Source organism: Eulemur rufifrons, chromosome 14 (assembly GCF_041146395.1).
Source record: "Eulemur rufifrons isolate Redbay chromosome 14, OSU_ERuf_1, whole genome shotgun sequence".
NCBI lineage: Eukaryota > Metazoa > Chordata > Mammalia > Primates > Lemuridae > Eulemur > Eulemur rufifrons.
Window position 1 is genome coordinate 20,426,269 of NC_090996.1, and position 21,575 is coordinate 20,447,843.

The window sequence follows — 21,575 nt, forward strand, 5'->3', positions numbered from 1 at the left end:
TGTTTCTAAGTACAATAGGAAGTCACTGAAGGATTTTAAATAAAATGATCATGACTGATTTATATTAAGGAAAAAAGATTACTCTGGCATTTACAGGGAGAATGAACTGTAGGGGAATAAGAGGAGAAAAACAGTGATAATAAGGAAGCTGCTAAATAATCCAGGTAGAGATAACGACAGCTTGTGTTGGGATGCGTTAGAGAGAAACGGAGACAGAAGGTATGAGGCAGAATCCACAAGTCTTGCTGACGGACTGAATATTGGGAAGATGAAGCAGAAAGAGCAATCAGGCCAGAGGAATTCCTGGATTCCTGTCTGTGGCCACTGGATAAACAATGATGTCACTTTCTGAGAAGACCAAGAGGGAAGATGAATGGACCCTATTTTTCTACTCCTTAGACTATTATTTACAATACTTCTGTAAGAATGAAATTAAGAAACTAGACCTAAACTTTGGTAAAAAGATTTGCTAGCTAAGGAAAGAATTTGGAAAACTACCAGAAAGAAAAATAACTCACTACAAGATGCAAAAATATATCCCTCTCCCTTAATCACACAACCAGACATTAAAGTTCACTGTTAACATTATTAAGTTGACTTGCTTCACCTAAGTTACTCAGCAGAGTGGCTGACTACTTCTGTTCCTCCAATTATTTGAAGCTTATCATATACTTGGGCATTTTAGGGTTTTAATATGTTTCAGCTTTATTTTTTTTAGTCATAATATTATTAATATTCCCTGTTTTAAACTAAATTGTTCCTGCAAAAGTTCTTTCCAGTATATTTAAGTAGTAAGCTATATTTCACAGGTATTCAATTAGAGCTAGAGTGATGCAATTTCCTAGATTTAGGCATGCCAATGTAAGACTATAATCATTATCTTGGATAGTTCATGACAGTCCCAAATTCCAAGCAAGCTGAGTCAGAAAAATCAGGAACAGGAGAGATGGTGGATTTTTAAAAAGTTAATTCTAGAAACAAGCAAGACTTAGTGTCAAACACCTGCCAGGAAGTTTCTGAATCTCTAACACCTCTCAAATGCACTTACAATATAGCTTTCGAAGACAGCTTAATTTTATCAAACTGAAAGTCAACTGCCCCAATGTTCCTCAAATAGACATTCTTTTTAGATACCTGAATTACAATAATTGCCTAAAAAGTATTTTCACACTTAAAATACCTCCTTAACAAGCAGTCTGCTGGCTTCAAAAGACCCTTTTTCTTCACCAGTGTAATTTTTGACCCCAAACAGGAAAGGCATAGATGAAATAAAAAATTAAAAAAATGGGAAAAGTCAGAAATATAATAAGGGTCTTAATATTTCAGACTCAGCTTCTAAATCTTTCACACCAAGTTCGAATAAAGGTTGTTTTTCAGGGGTCAGTGTGCAGAAAAGTGTTTCACATATAACAAAGATCATTTGGAATTCATTTTGAAATACAGTCCAGAAATAAGCAGAATTCTCAAGTCTAAAGTACACAGAATTTTGATCCAAGCATTTTGGCATTTTGGTCTTACCAAGATTTAACGATCCTAAACACGGACTGACTTCCAAAACTGTAAGGAGTGTTTTATAGAAACATGGTAGATGAGGTAATTTAAATATTCATTCAAAAACAAACTAATGCTGAGCATTCTCTCCCAGGCAATCTCCTACAAAGCTATATTTTGCAACAAATAAAGTGGCATTCTTACTCAACTGCGTTGTGACAGTGGATACTATCTCCCACAAAACTACTTTAAGTCGCTACCTCTGCACTACTACTATCAATGGTATCTTTTTCTCCCCTAATTTGAAGATTAGGCAAAATATACACTTTTTTCCCCCCACAGCTCCCTTTTCTTAACCAAACTAACATCAAAGCTTTCTCCAGTCAAGGGCAGTTCACACAAATATATAAAACAAAATGTGCTGGGCAAAGTACTTCCTTTTCAAGGCTTGGGTTATGTATCACATATTTCCTGGACTACAAAAATAAAACACAAAGTCACAAAACTCTTCAATTTGTGGACAAGATTTCTTCAACCATAACATACTCCATTCTAACAAACTGTATTCAACTGTTAGGTGGAAAGGATGGATAAAGCCTAGCCCCAAATGATTCAATTGTGTAACACTCCAGTAAAATATGAAACCTGCAAGTACATGATGACTGAAATTGCCTTAATATCCTTTAATTTCATTTATATCATCTTTCATTAATACTCATTAATATATCCAGATGGTCTAAAATCCTTATAAATCCATCTGTTCTGTGAAATGTGACTATTACACTTAAGGGATGCTTTTAGTGGACTTAAAAAAAGACATTTCTCAACTGTTCATGATCACCAATAATTTTTCCTCTCCTTCAGCAGAGGAGTATTACACATGATTACAATTATCAAAGGGCATTCACTTGTTTTTTAAAAAGAGGGGAACAAGACAATATTTTCACACATTATGATTTGAGCAAAGTTCTTCCTTAATGAATATTTTTGAGTCAAGCTATGCCAGCACTGCCATTCCCTAACCTAATACAATTATGTCTGCGTTGTAAATGGAAAACTAGTCTTCTATATGACAAGATTTACTCTACCTAACAAACTACAGGCAAGAGGTGGGGGACTTCTCATTTCAATTAAAAGAATCCATGTCACACCTTAAGCCAAATTTAGTGATCAAAAAATATCCTAGCTTAATTAGAACTTTATTTTTTCTCCTCCCATAGATCACTCTCAGAAGACTGATCTACTGAAAACTACACATCAGCATTACTGTTCTGAGAAAAAGAAACCAAAACGAGTTCAGAGTCAGAAAAGACTGCTTATCACATTTCTCTACTGTTAAATTCCCAATATTATAAAATACTTTTAAAAAGGAGAAAAAACCCTAAAGATTCAGCAGGTCCCCCCCCATTAAATGGCTTATTTGTACTCTATGGTAGCAGTCTATTTTTCAGTATCCTAGTATCAATGGAGTCATGTAAAGTCTAGCAATTACTACTTTAAAAAAGAAAAATCAGTACGTTTGATCTTTACCAAATTGCTACATTTTAAGAGTAACGTCATGAACTAAGTTCAACTGCTTAATTACTATATTACTAATTCTGGAATTTACACAAGAGTGGTCACATCAGAACATTTTAAGTGCCAAAAACAATTCCAACACTAATTAAATCTCAAAAATATTAAAGTATGGATCCCTTCTCCACAACACAGGCAACTCCAAATAAATAAATGGGGGGGAGAGGGAGAAAGGGAGGACATAAAATTTGCCATTAAACTCCAAAACGTTGTTAGGTTAGAAAATTAGAAGTATCTCTTGCTGCTTTAACATAAAATCCTTGTGCATACTCTCCTCCCTGCCTTCTGATGAAAAACAAGTTAGAAAATGCCGTAAGGCAAGCATTCAAAGAACCTGCACAGCAAGCCCCCTCGTCCCCTCTCATTTTTAAAAACATTGACAATAATCAGACTTCCACGCTTTTGCATTAGCCTGTTACAGATGACTCAAATATACCGAAACCAAATAAGACAGTTAAACTCCAAATCCGGCTGCTGCAACCCTAGGCTATCAATGAAAGTTGTATCAAAAGTGCTAGAACAAACAGTCCTACAAGAGACATAATGGCGGTTAGTCTTCTGCCAGCCACCTTACAACTAGTATCTATCTTCCATCAGCAAATATCTGGAGTCCCTGTGGCTCTTACCTTCTTTCGTCTGCGCGTTGGTGATCTGCAGGTCGCAGTCGGCAGCTTTCAGCTTCTCTCTCCCCATAATCTGCTTCTTTAAGTCGCAGAGGGAGATGTGGAGCCCATCAAAAGTGACGGTATCATAGTTGAGTTTAGAGGAAAATTTATAATGCACACAGGACATGGTGCCAAAGGATTCCTAAGGTTCAGCGAGGAGACGTGGACACTCTCAATATATGTATATTTATAAACTTAAGAGCAAAATATGTACACACATAAAACACTCAAAGACACCGAAGGACCCTAAGGCCTCAGATTAAATACCCCCAACCACAAGCAGGGGTCCGTAAGAACAATAATCCAGAACCCCCCCGATACTCAGAATCACTTCATGTGGGAGTTAAGAGGACGAGGATGGGGAAGAGGGGAGATCGAGAATCCGCCAACGGGCACAATGTCACCCGGCTGGGTCCCCCTCGCTCATGCTAAGGGCCAGCAGGAGACGGGGGACAGGCGGTGCAGTCAGTAGCGGTCAGTCCACACGTTAGAGTCCGAATGACCCCACGGGGTCAGGGGTCCATAGCGCGGCCGCACCTCCCGGTTGGTCTCTCTTTCCGTGGATTGGGGTGACCCAGGCCCCGGGAGAAGGTTGAGGGGAAAGGGCCTAGGCCCGGAGTCCACGAGCGGCCTCTCGCCTCCTCCTGGCTTCCGGACGACCGGCGTCAGCTTCCCCAGGCCCAGGCCCCCACCACACGCAAACCCCTTTCGCCTGCTCCCCGGAGGCCACGAGCGACCCCGCGGCCTAGGCCGAACACGCGCGGTCGGCGGAGGAGAGGCCTTCCCGCAGGCCGCCCTCGGCTTCGGCTCCGCCTCCCCCCCGCCGCCGCCGCCGCCGCCGCCGCCGCCTCAGACACAAAGCCGGTACTAGGCCTCACTAGGCCTCGAAGCACTTCCTCACCACCCCGGGCCCCGGCCAGCGGCCCGGTGGCTTTGGCGGACCCCGGGGACACCGCCGAGGATCCCTGACGCTTCCTCTCGCCGGATCCTCCGCGCTTCTCTCGCCTTTCGTTCCCGTCGGCTTTAGGCCCAGAACCGCGAGAATACGCCCGGAAACCGCCGGGCAGCGGCGAGGGCTTCGCTGGCTCCCTTTTTGTTTTGCCCCCCTGCCGCTCTGGGGCCCTCACCAGGCGTCGGCGACACCTCCAAGCCAGGCACTATGGCGGACGCGGCCTGGCTTCGGGCGAGCGCCCCACTCCGGGGTCTCTTAAGCAGGGATTGCACGGGCGGCGCGCGCGGGGCGGAGCTGGCGTGCGCGGATAGGCGGGCCTGGGGGGGCGGAGCCGCCGGCGTCACAAAGCGCACCGGCCCGCCCACGTGACCCTGTGCTTTGTGACTCCCGAGCGCGGAACCCGAACTACCCTGGACAACGGAAGAAACCATCTGCCTCAAAAGTGGGGGGGAGGCTGTAGCGTGCAGAGGACTGGCTCACCGGGCGGTTCCGGAAGGAGCGCTCACACGGCAGGGGCTGCCATGCTGGTTTCCCGTGCAAAGTGGGGTCCCGGGGTGGCCGGCAAACTCCTTCTTCCCCTGTCAGCTCCCCCCAACTCCCGAATTTAAGTAAACACTATGGTTACTATGCAGTAAACTATGGTTGCTATGCAAGCGCTCCCTAGCTTCCTCTTCCAACAAACTGGCTGCCTTAAACTCTTCATAAGTGGCAGTTCTGGAGCATCGTCTGTGTAGAACGGATAGCAGCCACCACCATACAGATTTATTGAGCTGTTACTATGTGCTCGGCACAGGGCTGACCGCCTAATAACATTGCCAGGTTCTGCAGCCCAGTTGTTTGGGTTGGATCCCTAGCTCTGGTGCTCTAGATTAATTCCTCTGTGCTTGTGTTTCCTTAGCTGTAAAATGCCGTTAAAAATAGTACTTGGTTTAGTGGGTTGTTATGGATTAAATGAATGAATACAATTCTCTAGTTTAAGACCGTGCCTGGCAGTAGGTTCAATGCACCGAAATAAATTTGGTCCAATAAAAGCAATTTAACAACAGAAACCGTAAGTGGTCAACATTACCATTACCTCCAATTTATAGACAGGGAACTGAAGCTAGCAATCATGCGCTTTCTGGATCTGCAGAAAAGCATGCCTGCTCGGTGGTGGGACCCCAGTTCCATTCCTGATTACAAGTGTCAGAACTGTGCTGAAAACCCCCTCAGTGGTGTGTTGCCTCTTTGAATCTGTCAGGCCAGGCTCAGAGAAGTTAGGCAACTGAGAACAAGACCACACAGCCAGGAAATAGCAGAGTTTCCCAGAGACATCCTGAATGCACACCCCAAATTCTTACTGAACTTGATTTAAATTAATCTCATCTTGTCAGAAAAGCCTCCTTAAGGCCATCTTGTTTAAGTAGGATGATGATATCACTTTATTCTTTATTTTCCTCCTAGCACTCATAGATAGCTGACATGGTACAAGTTTACTTTGTAGTTATCTATCTTCCCCACCACACCCCCAGCTAGAATAGGAATTTATCTTTTTCTTTGTTTTTGCTGTATTCCCAGCTCTTAGAATAGTGCCTGAACATAAGTAGGTGCTCAATAAATATATATGGAATACCTAGATTAATTTTTATGTGATCTGTAGAGATTCTGTGGCAGTGAGATTTTGGCAACAGTTGAGGGCAGCCCCAAAGATGCAAATACAATTTAACTCAACCACACACATCAGTACTTTTCATATTTAACAAATTTCTTCCACCTTTACTTTCTTTGGTACTCACCCCAAATTTCTTGCTCCTCAGGTCCACTTCAGGATGTTTGCTTTTCTCAAAAATCTCTATGTGAATGAAAGGGAGGGAATTATATCTAATGAAAAAAAAACTAAACAAGAAAATTGTAAATCATCTTGGAATCCACTGCCGAAATGGTGAATTTAAATCTTCCACTGGGCCAGGCGTGGTGGCTTACACATGTAAATCCTAGCACTCTGGGAGGCCGAGGCGGGAGGATCACTTGAGGTCAGGAGTTCCAGACCAGTCTGAGCAAGAGCAAGACCCTGTCTCTACTAAAAATAGAAAAATTAGCAGGATGTGGTGGCTCGTGCCTGTAGTCCCAGCTACTCAGGAGGCTGAGGCAGGAGGATCGCTTGAGCCCAGGAGTTTGAGGTTGCTGTGAGGTAGGCTGACGCCACAGCACTCTAGCCCTGGCAACAGAGCAAGATTTTATCTCAAAAAAACCAAAAACAACTTTCACTAGTCTTTGGCTAATCCCTTTATATCCTAAATACCTAATCAGCCTATGGATCACAAGGTGGGCCACACACCCTTAGGGTAGGGCAAGGTGGATCGGAATCCAATTAGAGGAGGTGCATGTGTCCTTGGTAAGAATATAGTCAATATTATAATTTGTCCAGCTGTTCTCAGCTAAGAGCCCTTTACCAAGCTTTGTTCACCCTGGACACTTACTTGCAGCGACCTCACTTCATATCACGTCAAAATGCACTTACAGCCCCCACAGTAAAATACTTATTATGAGATTTAGTTGAAACACTTGCTACATTTGGTCCATTTAATCAAATTCCTTTACTAATCTTCATTTTGTAGTTTCTTTTGGTAATAGGGAGCTGTTCTCCCTGCCACTTCTCTCCCCATCACCACTGTATTTTTTTGCTCACCACTGTACTAACAAGGAAAATATGTTTTAAAAAATTTTTTTAAGAGACAAAGTCTTGCTCTGTTGCCCCAGCTAGAGTACAGTGGTGCAATATAGCTCACTGTAATCTCAAACTCCTGGGCTCAAGATCCTCCCTCCTCAGCCTTCTGAGTAGCTAGGACAACAGGTGTGTGCCACCATGCCTGACTAATTTTGTTATTCTTTTGTAGAGACAGGGTCTTGCTATGTTGCCCAAGCTGGTCTCGAACTCCTGGCCTCAAGCAGCCCTCCTGCCTCAGCCTACCAAAGCTCTGGGATTACAGATGTGAGCTACCTTGTCTGGCTCCCCACCACCAATATTTTCATAAACACTCAGAAAGCCTCTTGTACTATACCTACAATGAACGATGCATGCGTATCTAAGCTCGTCATAAATGTAGCAATTCTGGAGCTCCCATGTCCCAGGATTTTAAACCTTTGTTATTCTCAAACCCACTGTGCCCTAACACTACCAACCACAGACATTTAGCAGATCTCCTACCTTTTTCCTTGTGTCAAAATTTCAGTTCCAGGAGACAGAACTGGGAGATCCAAGACGTCCCTGTCTGCCGTCCACTGGTGAACTACCCAGGCTCAGGAAGTTAGAATGAGGTCTACCCAATGGAGGCTGTTTTATACCTGTATAGTTAACTTAATCTTCCAAGTGCACCAATAGCAGTGCCATCACCAAATTCTAGGCCTGGCTTCTGTGCTCTCAGCCCAGATTTCACAAAAGGTAGATATATGTTCCTTACATCACCACTGTATCTTCCCCAGTTGGTTGACTGCCTTTATATTGCCATTCTATTTTATTTATTTATTTATTTTTGAGACAGAGTCTCGCTCTGTTGCCCGGGCAAGAGTGCCGTGGCGTCAGTCTAGCTCACAGCAACCTCAGACTCCTGGGCTCAAGCAATCCTCCTGCCTCAGCCTCCCGAATAGCTGGGACTACAGGCATGCACCACCATGCCCGGCTAATTTTTTCTATATATATATTTTTAGCTGTCCATATAATTTCTTTCTATTTTTAGTAGAGACTCGGGTCTCGCTCTTGCTCAGGCTGGTCTCGAACTTCTGATCTTAAACAATCCGCCCGCCTCAGCCTCCCAGAGTGCTAGGATTACAGGCGTGGCTACCACACCTGGCCCATTTTATTTATTTATAGAAAAAAAGATTCAGATTAGAAAAAACGGGGGCAAAAAAAGAAATAAAAGTAGTTCCTAGTCACTTAGCACCCACCTTGGATATTTATTTGCTTGTATTTCCTTCTAGTTTACATATGGTTTCATGATTTTAAACTCTGTAAACTATTTAATTTTTTTTAGCATTTAGGGTATAAAATAGAGTGAAGATCGTTTTATCCTCTTTTAAATTGTGAAATATATTGTTAGGGAAAAAGCACAAAATATATATAATGGTTTAATGCAGACTATACATGTAATTTATAAAGGGTGTTGCCATGTGTTTGCCAAGTAGGGTAATTCATAGAATATTATGAGCACGCCCTTCTCCAGAAAACTTGCAAATCCTACCACCTCTCACATCCTTAGAAATTATCACCATCCTGATTTTATATATATATGTATATATATATATTTTTTTTTTTTAGAAACACAGTCTGACTCTGTCCCCCAGGCTGGAGGGCTGTGGCATGATCATAGTTCACTGCAATCTCAAATGCCTGGGCTCAACGGATCCTCCCGCCTCAGTCTTCCAAGTAATGGGACTACAGGCTTGTGCCACTATACCTGGCTAAATTTTTAAATTTTTCTGTAGAGATGGGATCTCACTATGTTGCCCAGGCTGGTCTCAAACTCCTGGCTTCAAGTGATCCTCCCAACTTGGCCTCCCAAAGTGCTGGGATGACAGGTGTGAGCTGATGCGCCCAGCCCACCATCCTGATATTTGTAACAATTGTTATCTTGTTTTTCTTTTTCATTTTGCCTGTGTACATGCATTCCTAAAAGTATTTTTTGGTTTGTTTGTTTTGGCTGCTTTTCAACTTTGTGTAGATGAATGGATTCCTACTACAAATCTTCTCTTGTTTCTTTCACTTAACATTATGTCTGTGAGATACATCCATGTTGTGAGCAGTTTTAATTTGTTAATTTTCATCATTGTAAAACATTTCATTGTGGAAATATATAACAATTTAGTTTTCATAAATAGACGTTTGAGTTAATTCTGATTTTTGGCTCTTCAAACCTTATAATTATGAACAACAGTACTCTCATGTATATTTTGTGCATGTTCCTGTAATACAAGAACATGCATTCTGCTAGGAATTTACCTAGGAGTATAATGTCTAGCTATTTTCCAAAGCAATTGTACCAACTGACACTCCTACCAGCTGTGTCCATTCCTGTTGCTTCACGTCCTTGTCGATATTCGGGATTGTCAGACATTTTAGTTTTTGTCAATCTAATGAGTATGTAATGGTTTCTCATTGTTTTAATTTGAATTTCCCTGATTATGAAAGGTTGAGCACCTTTTCATATATTTATTGGCCATTTGGATTTTCTTTTATGTAAAATGCCTGTTCATCAGACAAGACCATAGGAGATGAGGTAATTTTTTTAAAAAGGTAAAATGCCTACTCACATCCTTTGCCCATGTTACTATTGAGATGTTATGGGAAATATCTATACTTTCTAGATATTAGTCCTTTAGCAATTGTACATGTTGCAAATATTTTCTCCAACACTCTTGATTTTCTGTCACTCTCTTTGTGTTGTTCATTTTTTTTTTTTTTTTTTTTTTTTTTTTTTTTTTTTTGAGACAGAGTCTCACTCTGTTGCCCAGGCTAGAGTGAGTGCCGTGGCGTCAGCCTAGCTCACAGCAACCTCAAACTCCTGAGCTCAAGCGATCCTCCTGCCTCAGCCTCCCGAGTAGCTGGGACTACAGGCATGCGCCACCATGCCCGGCTAATTTTTTCTATATATATTTTTAGCTGTCCATATAATTTCTTTCTATTTTTAGTAGAGGTGGGGTCTCGCTCTTGCTCAGGCTGGTCTCGAACTCCTGAGCTCAAACGATCCGCCCACCTCGGCCTCCCAGAGTGCTAGGATTACAGGCGTGAGCCACCGCGCCCGGCCTGTGTTGTTCATTTTTAAAAACAAATAGACTTTTTAAAGCAGTTTCAGGTTTACAGAAAAACTGAGAGGAAAGTACAGTTCCCATATATTCCTCCCCCCAATACAGTTTCCACTATTATTATTATTTTTTCTATTTTTAGTAGAGACAGGGGTCTTTGTTGTTGCTCAGGCTGGTCTCGAACTCTTGTGCTCACGCCTGTAATCCTAGCACTCTGGGAGGCCGAGAAGGGAGGAATGCTTGAGCTCAGGAGTTCGAGACCAGCCTGAGCAAGAGTGAGACGCCGGTCTCTACAAAAAATAGAAAAAATTAGCTGGGCGTGGTGGTGCCCAACTGTAGTCCCAGCTACCTGGGAGACCGAGGCAGGAGAATCGCTTGAGCCCAGGAGTTTGAGGCTGCAGTGAGCTGTGATGACACCACTGCACTCTAGCCCAGGCAACAGAGCGAGGCTCTATCTCAAAAAAAAAAATTTTTTTAAACTAATCTAGTAATTTATAGTTATGGCAGTGAGTACACTGCTGTTTTTGCACTTAATGCCACAACTGTAAATAAACTCATTTTGTGCTTATACTTTAAAAATTTGGTTCTAGTTTTTTTGTGTTGAGATCAGGGAGAAGACTTGGCCATTAGGCTCTAGGAGACCTGGAAACCTGGAGCCAGACATGCTACCAGTGACCTCATATTATCCAGTGTCTACTAACTTCACCCCACTCCCTAACAGTGGGACTCAAAGACTAGGAATGCCGTGGAGAGGTGTGGCCTCATAAAAGCATCTGGCGCGTGGGCATTATATGTGGACACACGCCATGCTTGCCAGCTTTCCTAGGAGTTCAAGGGATCTAGGTAAACATGAAGGAGGAGCAGAAATGGGAATGTTACTTGTGCCAGAGCTGAGGCAAAGCAAAGAACCTCAGAGAAGCCTCTTCTCTCTTGGGTAAATGTGGCCTATTCATTCATTCCTCCAAATATGAACTACGCAACGAGTGCCAGTGTGTATCAGGCACCGTGCAGGGGTAGCAGGCCATCAGCAGTGATCAAATCAAAGACCCTACCTGCAGGGAGTTTGCAAAAGTAAGGGAGGTCATGTAATTTTCGAAGTTGGGATTGCATCCTGGGTCCAGCACTTAACTGGGTGACCTCGGGAAAGTTACTTAACTTCTCTAACTCTTGGTTTCTCCCAGGGCCTGCATGATACGCTCCGTGTGACTATGCTCAGAAGAGCTCTGTGCTTCCTTTCATGCTCTGCTGTCATCGTCTTGATATTTTTCCTAAATTTTGAACATGGGCTCTGCGTTTTCATTTTGCTCTGATTCCTGCAAATTATGTAGCCGGTTCTGGTTTCTTGATTTGTAAAACAGGGTTAAAATAGTCCCTTCCTAAAAACAGAAAATAGAATGGCGGTTACTAGGGTCTGGGGGTGGGGGGCTAGGGGAAGGAAAATGGGCAAATGTTGTTCAACGGATATAGAGTTTCAGTTTTGCAAGAAGAAAAAATTCTAGGGATCTGTTGCAAAACACAGTGAATATGCTTAATACTATCGAACTGTGCACTTACTTGCAAATAGTTAAGATGATAAATTTTATGTTACCTGTAAAAAATGATATTTAACAAAGACAAAAATATTGCCTTCCTCATGGGTTGTTAAGGCAATTTAATGCCCATGCCTGGTGCACAAGCACCACATAAATGTTGTTTGGGAAATAAATTCAAGTGGCAAGCGCTAGAGATGTTTCTTTAAAGCGCTTCTAACTTGGATAAACATAAAAACAACAAAACAACAACTGCTTGCATTTACCGTGCATCTGTGCATTTTTCTATTCACCACACCCTGTGCCGAGCACTGCTATTGCATTCACTCCTTAAATCCTCCCCACAACCCTGTGAATAGGTCCCCATATTGTCCCCATTGTATATGTGGGGCACCGAAGTTCGGAGAGGTGAGGTCACATGCTTGAGGTCACACAGGAGCCAGCATTTAAAACAAGGTGTGTCTGGCTGGGAAGAGCAGTCTCTTAACCACTGATTCCATTTTACTGCCTCCCATTGGAGAGATGTGGCCGACGTGTCCTAGGAAGATGCCCCTGGGAAGGGACTCCTCCGGCCCTGGGTAGCAGGAGCAAAGCTGGCCCTCTGACAACAGACCCCCTTGTGCCAGCGCATCCTCTGCTATCTTTATTTTTATCTTGTCTGTGCTTTGAGATCAACTTCCCAGAGGGCGCAGACCTTGTCTGCCTCATCTGTGTCTTCCCTAAGGCACCTGGCAGGGGTTGGGTAATTATTTGTGGAGCCCCAAAATGACTCTTGATAAGTGGTTCTGGCGGCTTCTCCAGCAGCGATGAGCGTGGTAGATTAAGGCAGAGCAGTGGCTTTGAATCTCCCCCAGACTCCCGAACCTCCCTCCAGGAAGTGCCGTGGGGAAGCCTTTGCACGGTGTGTCATGCTCACCGCAAACATCTGCCTTCTCCTTCTCTCCCCAGTGCCGCAGCCGGCCTGCTGGTCCTGTAGGTCCCATGCTGTGCTACAGGCTTAACGTGACTATCTCCTCTGTCCTTATAAGGACCCTGTGAGGAAGGTCTGATTCTTCTCCCCATTTCACAGAGGAGGAAAACCGAGGCTCATGAAGGGAAGTTCCAGGTTGTACACCCCAGAGATGAGTCCAAGGCCCCAGCTGGTGAAGGAGCCAGGGTTCCAACCCAATGGGTGAGTCCATTCTCCCTGTTAGGTACTCCTGGTGGTGTCTGCCACACCTGTGCCCATCTCAGCCACAGTAAGTCCTCACTTAACATCATCCATAGGTTATCGGAAACTGCCATTTTAAGTGAAACGACGTATAACAAAACCAATTTACCATAGGCTAATTAGACTAATTGATATAAACAGGAATTAAGTCCCTACAGCATAATTCTGGTCAAAAAAAAAATCACCAACTTCTAAATAAAGACCCCAAACACTTCCACTATTAAACATTGAAATAAATGTGAGCTACACATCCATTTAAGAAAGATTAATAAAAACAAGAAAGGTAATGAATGACCTGAATGTGCTAAGTACTAGGAAGACACTAAGACAGTGATGGGGGCAGCGGGTGAGGGTGACTTGACATTGCGTGGTCAGAAAAGGCCTCTCTGAAGAGATGACATTTGAGTTGGCATTTGAATGGCAAGAAAGAATTGGCCATGTGAAGTTCTAGGGGAAGAACTTTCTAAGTGGAGTAAATAGCAAGTGCAAAGGCCCTGAGGTATGCTTGAGGGAAAGCCCAAGGCTGATGTGGCTGAAGTGTGGTTAATGGGGTGGGGGGGTGATTGGGCTTGGGCCTAAGAGAGGAGCAGGACCAGATCGTGTAGGACCACGGAAGCCATATGAACAAATTTATTAATAGATTCGAGAAGGGAATGTCCCAGAGGGGTACGGAGACTCAGAACATTCCTATTTTAATGTTCAGGATACTCTGGGGACAGCTGGTATGATGGGTTCTTAAGACTTTCAAGTTACAACTGAGCTGTAATTACCTTCAGCGCATCCTGGGAGGTTCCAGGAAACTTGCAGGGGCTCAGCATAGCGTGGGGTTGCCAGGTGTGGTTTATTTAGAAGGCAGAGGCTGGGTGACACGTATACCATGGCTCATAGCATCTTTGCCAGTGGTCACATGACCAGGGTTACAGCTTCAGACAGGTGGGGAAAGGTGATCCAAGGAACAGCTGCTCCTTCCTATAGCTCCCGGAGCCTGTTCCACCTGTCAAGCAGGCTGGTGACAGATCTAGCAGGAATGGGCCAGAGGTAACCCTAATAATCTAGGCCTGTGACTTGGTTGAGGGCCTAGCAGGGGCTGGGAGCAGCAATGCTCCGCAGTGAGTGAGGGAAACGGAGATCGGAAGGGGAAGGGAACGCTCATATTTCAGCACTGACTCGGTGCCAAAGCACGGAGCTTTTTCCAAATGCAGAGGCTGGAGGTTCTGATTTAGCAGGTCTTTGCAGGATGCCCAAGTGATTCTGACCCCCAGCCAGGATTAAGAACCACCACATTCTAGGTTGGGTCTGGTTAAGTGCACAGATGTGGGCACAGCGTAGCTTCGGTTCAAATCCCAGCTCTGCTACGTGCTCCATGAAGGCTACTGAGCGAGTCACGTAAACTCACTGCCCCAGTGTCCTCACTGTCAGATGGAGCCAATGATAATAGTACCTCACTCTCAGGCTGTGGCAAGGAATAAAGCGCCGGGCAGCAGTACCTGTGTGGTGTAAGTGCCACGCAAACATTGGCCATCGCTGTGCTATTTCATTGAACTTCCGGACAACTCGGCACAGGGCGTATCACTGTTATTCAAATTTGTAAATGAGAACTGAGGTTAAGTGACCTTTCCAAGGTCACACTGAAGGTATTTGATTTGCCAACATACACAAAAAAGATCCAAAGCACACTCCATCCCCAAATCCTCAAACAATCTGGGGTCCCATGGGCCCAGTGGGCCCGAGTTGCAGGCGTGTCCTGAAGGTGAAATGTGGCAGTTACAGAGAATGAGGCAGAATTCCGCCCCCAGCCATGCCGAGTGGCTTCCCCCAGCTCGAGCCTGTACAGATAACAACTATCGACTCTCCACAAAGTGTAAAAACAAACTACCTGGAGGCCCTAGGGAGTGAATATAAACAGGCAGATGCTAAACGGATGTCGTCGCCTCTTGGAAGAAAGGGAGGAAACTGGGTGAGTGTCCCACTTTTGAGGGCAGGGCAAGTCTGTGCCAAGGGGCGAAGGTGGCTCAAACGTTCTAGAAAACCTGGTCTTACTGGCTGGAAGACCCAGAGGGCAGCGTGTGCACAAACACAACGAGGGAGGGGAAGCCTGGAAAGGAAAGAGCCAGAGAAAGGGAAGCCCAAATTCTATGTATAAACTCTGCCCAAATCTCCAGCAGAACACTTGTGTGCAGGGCGACTCCAGCTAAGGCTGAACACACCGAACGGATACTGCAGCTGCTGCCTACCCCGGGGGAGGCGGTCTGCAATCTGAGTTCAGCCAAGTTAACTGCCTACTTAAAAAAAAAAAAAAGGAATGTGACAGCTATTTACTGTTATGGAAGGTGTCTAAGATACATAGATGCATGAAAAGCACACGGAAAACCAGTGTATAATATGCTACCAAAATATATATACAAACACACCATTGACCTTTGAACTACATGGGTTTGAACTGCATGGGTCACGAGATATATTTAACACACCATAAAATTCACCTGTTAATAAATAAGATTAAGTGATTTTAAGAATATTCACAGCGTTGGGCAACCATCACCACTATCTAATTTCAGAACATTTTCATCACTCCCAAAAGAAACCCCGTACCCATCAGCAATCTCTCCCCATTCATGCATGCCCACTTCCTTGCCCCCACTAAAACCCCAGGCATCCAATAATCTACTCTCTGTCTCTATGGATTTGCCTATTCTGAGTATTTCATATAAATTGGATCATATAATCTATGGTCTTTGGTATCTGGCATTTTTCACTTAGCATGTTTTCAAGGTCCATCCATGTTGTAGCATATACTATTAATAGCACTTTATGCTGAATAATATACCATACTTTTATGGCTGAATAATATTCTATTGTGTAGAATTCTGTTTATCTAGTCATCAATTGATAAACATTTGGATTGTTTTCACTTTTTGGCTGTTATGACATAGACATTCATACGTAAGTGTTTGTATGGATGTATCTTTCCATTTTCTTGGGTATGTAGCTAATAGTGAAATTACACGATCATATGATATTTCTATGTTTAGCTTCTTGAGGAGCCACCAAATTTTTTCTGTAGTAGCTGCACAATTTGACATTCTTACCAGCAGGGTATGAGGGTTCTGGCTTCTCCACATCCTTGCCAACACTTGTTATTATCCTTCTTTTTGATTATACCTATCCTAGTGGGTACAAAGTGATATCTCACTGTGGCTTTGATTAGTATTTCCCTAATGACTAATGATCATTTCATGTGCCTATTGGCCATTGGTATATCTTCTTTGAAGAAATGTCTATTCAAATGTTTTGAACATTTTAAAACTGGGTTATTTGTCTTTTTCTTTTCTCTTTTTTGAAACAGGGTGTCACTATGTCCCCCATGCTGGAGTGCAGTGGTGTGATCATAGCTCACTGCAACCTCCTGGGCTCAAGTGACCTTTCTGCTTCAGCCTCCTGAATAGCTGGGACTACAGACATTTGCCACCATGCCTGGTTAATTTTTTAATTTTTTGTAAAGATGGGGTCTCACTATGTTGCCCAAGCTGGTCTCGAACTCCTGGCTTCAAACAATCCTCCTGCTTTGGCCTCCCAAAGTGTGGGATTACAGGCATAAGCCACCACTCCCGACCTTATTCATCTTTTTGTTGTTGAGTTATGAGAGTTCTTTATACAGTCAGAATACAAGTCCCTGATCAGATATATAATTTGTAAATATTTTTTCCCTTCCTGTGCCTTATATTTTCACTTTTTTAAATTTCAAAATATTAATTAAAGGGGCATAAGTGTTTTTGTTACACGGATATCTTGTATAATGCTTAAGTCAGGGCTTTTGGTACACCCATCACCAGAATAGTGTTCATCGTCCCCAATAGGTAAGTTTTTATCCCGCCCTCCCCCTTTCTTGGTTTCTCGTGTACTTTATGTTGCTTTGTGCCCATGTGTACCCATCTATTAGCTCCCATTTATTAGTGAGAACATATGGTATTTGGTCTTCCATTTCTGAGGCGCTTCACTTAGGAAAATCGTCTCCAGTTCCCTCCATGTTGCTGCAAATGACATTGTTTCCTTCCAAAATAAAATATAGCTGAGCAGTACTCCAGGTATATATGTACCACATTTTCTTTACCCACTCATGAATTGAAGGGCACTTAGGTTGACTCCACATCTTTGCAATTGTGAACTGTGCTGCAATAAACATTCGAGTGCAGGTGTCTTTTTGATAAAATGGCTTCTTTTTCTTTGGATAGATACCCGGTAGTGGGATTGCTGGATCCAATGGCAGGTCTATATTTAGTTATTTGAGAAATCACCATACTGTTTTCCATAAAGGTTGTACTAATTTGCAGTCCCACCAACAGCATATTAGTGTTCCTTTCTTTTTGCAGCCGCACCAGCATCTACTGTTTTGGTTTTTGTTTTTTTTTTTTTGAGACAGAGTCTCATTCTGTCACCCCAGCTAGAGTGCTGTGGCATCAGCCTAGCTCACAGCAACCTCAAACTCCTGGGCTCAAGCAATTCTCCTACCTCAGCCTCCCGAGTAGCTGGATCTACAGGCGAGAGCCACCACACTTGGCTAATTTTTTGTTTCTATTTTTAGTTGCCTGGCTAATTTTTCCTATTTTTAGTAGAGATGGGGGTCTTGCTCTTGTTCAGGCTGGTCTTGAACTCCTGACCTCAAGTGATCCTCCTGCCTCGGCCTCCAAGTAGCTGGAACTACAGGCATTCACCACCATGCCAGGCTAAGTTTTCTAGTTTTAGTAGAGACGGGGTCTCACTCTTGCTCAGGCTGATCTCGAACTCCTGGTCTCAAGGGATCCTCCCGCCTCGGCCTCCCAGAGTTCTAGGATTACACGCGTGAGCCACTGCACCCAGCCTATGAGTTGACTTTTTAGATTTCACATGGAAGTGAGATCATATGGTATTTGTCTCTCTGTGCCTGGCTTATTTCACTTAGCATGACATCCTCTATGTTCATCCACGTTGTTGCAAATGACAAAATTTCCTGCTTTTTAAAGGCTGAATGGTATTTTGTTGTGTATATGTATAATAAGTCCACACTTAACGTCATCAATAGGTTTTGGAAACTGCGACTTTAAGGATATGAGGCATGACAAAACCAATTTGCCATAGGCTAATTAGGTTAATTGATATAAACAGGAGTTAAGTTCCTATGGCATATTTCTGGTCATCAAAAAAAAAAAAAAAAAAATCACCAAACTTCTAAATAAAGACCCAAAACACTCCTAATATTAAACATTGAAATAAATGTGAGCTATACATACATTTAAAAAAATTAATAAATCCAAATAAGATAATGATTTACTCGCTTATTCCAATTCAAGGTCGTGGTGGCCTGAACCTATTCCAGCAGCTCAGGGCACAAGGTAAGAACCAGCCCTGTACAGGGGGCCCTTCCATTGCAGGGTGCACTCACACTCATCCCAACATTCACACTGGGAAAATGGACACACACCAAGTCACCTGACATGCACATCTCTGGGATGTGGGGAGGAAACAAAGTACCCGGAGAAAACCCACGCAGACAGGGGAGAACATGCCAACTCCACACAGACAGTGGTCTCTGCCAGGAATCAAATATTTTTCTTATCGATGTTATAACAAAATGACATCGAACAAAACAATGTCATTGAGAGCCCTGTTGTACCAGGTTCTCTCTATCCATTCATCCATTGATGGACATTTAGGTTGATTCCATATCTTGGCTGTTGTGAATAATGCTGCAATAAACATGGGGTGTCAGTTTCCCTCTGATATACTGATTTCCTTTCCTTTGGGTATATACCCAGAAGTGGGATTGCTGAATCACACGGTAATTCTATTTTTAGTTTTTTGAGGCACTTCCATACTGTTTTCCAAAGTGGCTGTACTAGTTTACAATACCACCAACAGTGTACAAGGGTTCCCTTTTCTCCACATCCTTACCAACACTTGTTATCTTTCATCTTTTTCATAAGAGATGATTGGATCACGGAGGCTCCTGAATGGATTAATCGATTAATGGACTATCATGGGAGGTGAATTAATGGAGGGGAAGAGAGGTGATATCTCATTGTGGTTTTAATTTGCATTTCTCTGATTAGAAGTGTTGAACATTTGTTTATCTGTCTATTGGCCATTTGTGTATCTTCCTTTGAGAAGTGTCTATTCAGGTACTTTGCCCACTTTTTAGTAGGGTTGTTTTCTTGTTATTGAGTAGTTTGAGTTTCTTGTATATTTTGGATATTAGCCTCCTTATCCAATGTATGATTTGCAAATATTTATTTTCAGTTTGTGGGTTCTCTCTTCACTCTGTTAATTATTTCCTTTGCTATTCAGAAACTTTTTAGTTTGATGCAATCCCATTTGTCTATTTTTGCTTTCATTGCCTGTGCTTTTGGGGTCTTATTCAAGAAATCACTGCCCAGACCAATGTCACGGGGCATTTCCTCTATGTTTTCTTCTAGTAGTTTTACAGCTTCAGGTCTTATATTTAATTCTTCAATCTATTTTGAGTTGATTCTTGGATAAGGGGTGAGATGAAAGTCTATTTTCATTCTTCTGCCTGTGGATATCCAGTTTCATTTTCATTTGATTTTAAGCAACCTTAGCAAGTGGATGCTGCTGATGGCTGCCCTCTAGTGGACTCCTGTGAGATTGCCTTCACTGGATTTTAAGAAACCCATTCTGATCTCTCTGCTCTTTTATTCTTTTTTTTTCTTTTTCAACTTAACACTAAATCACACTAATTATTTTATTTTATTTCTATTTTTTAATTTAAACAATTTTTAATTATTATGGGTACATAATCGTTGTATATCTTTATAGGGTACATGTGACATTTTGATACAGGAATACACTGTGAATTAATCAAATCAGGGTCATTGGGGTACCCATCACCTCAGGCATCTATTGTTTCTTTGTGTTAGGAATGCTCCAATTCCACTCTTTTAGTTATTTTAAAGTATACCCTAACTTATTCTTGATTACAGTCACTTTGTTGTGCTATCAAATATTGTTAATTCTAACTAACTATATTTTTGTACCTATTAACCATCCCCACTTTATCTCCCTGTCTTTGCTACCCTTTCCAGCCTCTGATAACCATCGTTGTACTCTCTGTCTCTATGAGATCAATTGTTTTTAATATTTAGCTCCCACATGTGAGTGAGAACATGCGAGATTTGTCTTTATGTGCTTGGGTTATTTTGCTTAACATAATATTCTCCAGTTCTACCCACATTGTTGCAAATGGCTGGATTTCATTCTTTTTTTTTTGGCTCTGTAGTATTCCATTGTGTATATGTACCATAATTTTTTGGTCCATTCATCCTTTGATGGACACTCAGTTTGATTGCAAATCTTGGCTGTTGTGAATAGTGCTGCAATAAACACGAGAGTGCATTTATCCTTTTGACATACTGAATTCCACTGCTTTGGCTACACACTCAGCAGTGGGATTGCTGGGTCATATGGTAATTCTACTTTTAGTTGTTGAGGAACCTCCATACCGTTCTCCACAGTGGTTGCACTGATTTACAGTCCCACCAGCAGTGGGGAATAGATTGAAGGAGAGGGCAAGAATAGATGCACCAAGACCTCAAATTTTATGTTCTTCACACATTTGAAGTTGTTGTCCTGGTGGGCTTGGCTATATTCACTGAAGTGAGGAAAGGGGAGCTAGGATTGGCTTGGTGTGTTGGTTAAGATAAAAACATTAGCTGCTGTAACCGGCAAGCAGCAAAGCTCAGTATTCTACACAGGAAAGATTTATTTCTTACACAGTATTCCAATGCAGATCATTCAGGGCCCCCTGCTATGGACTGTGCCTTCCTTCTCCCAATTCATATGTTGAAGCCTAACTCCAAAATTGATAGTATTTAGAGATCGTGCCTTTGGGAGCTAATTAGGTTTAGAGGAGATCATGAGGGCGGGATCTTCATGATGGGATTAGTGCCCTTATGAGAGATTAGTCTCTCTCTCTCTCTCTCTGCCGTGTGAGGACACAGTGAGAAGGGGGCTGTCTGCAAGTCAGGGACAGGACCTCATCAGAATCTGACATGCCAACACCCTGATCTTATACTTTCAACCTCCAGGATTGTGAGAAAATACATTTCTGTTGTTTAAGCCCCCCATGTATGGTATTTTGTCATGGCAGCCTGAGCTAACTAATACAGATCCCAGCCTGTTACTCCATCTCCCTCCAGGACTCTGAATTTCCTCCAATCAGCTGGTAGACAGGGAAAGAGAATGGAAGATAGCCCAAATGAGGTTTCACCCGGCCAGTCCTGGAAGTGGAACCTCATTTCTGCTCAGTTCTATTGGCCAGACCCAGTCACATGGCTACTGCTAACTGCAAGGGAGACTGGGAAATGTAGTCTTGTGTTCCCAGA

At 42.9% G+C, this 21,575-nt stretch overlaps 1 protein-coding gene across 3 annotated transcripts in view; it reads right to left on the reverse strand.

Annotated features, from left to right (window-relative positions):
* Nucleotides 1-4,928, reverse strand: part of RBBP6 (RB binding protein 6, ubiquitin ligase) — a 34,874-nt gene extending 29,946 nt beyond the window's left edge. For 2 of the 3 annotated variants that reach the window (XM_069486804.1, XM_069486801.1), the window contains exon 1: nt 3,693-4,928. In XM_069486804.1, the coding sequence (XP_069342905.1) occupies nt 3,693-3,858 (166 nt within the window). In that variant the 5' untranslated portion in view covers nt 3,859-4,928. The remainder of the gene's footprint in view (nt 1-3,692) is intronic. The other variant, XM_069486803.1, reaches the window with a different exon arrangement.
* Nucleotides 4,929-21,575: the final 16,647 nt, after the last annotated feature.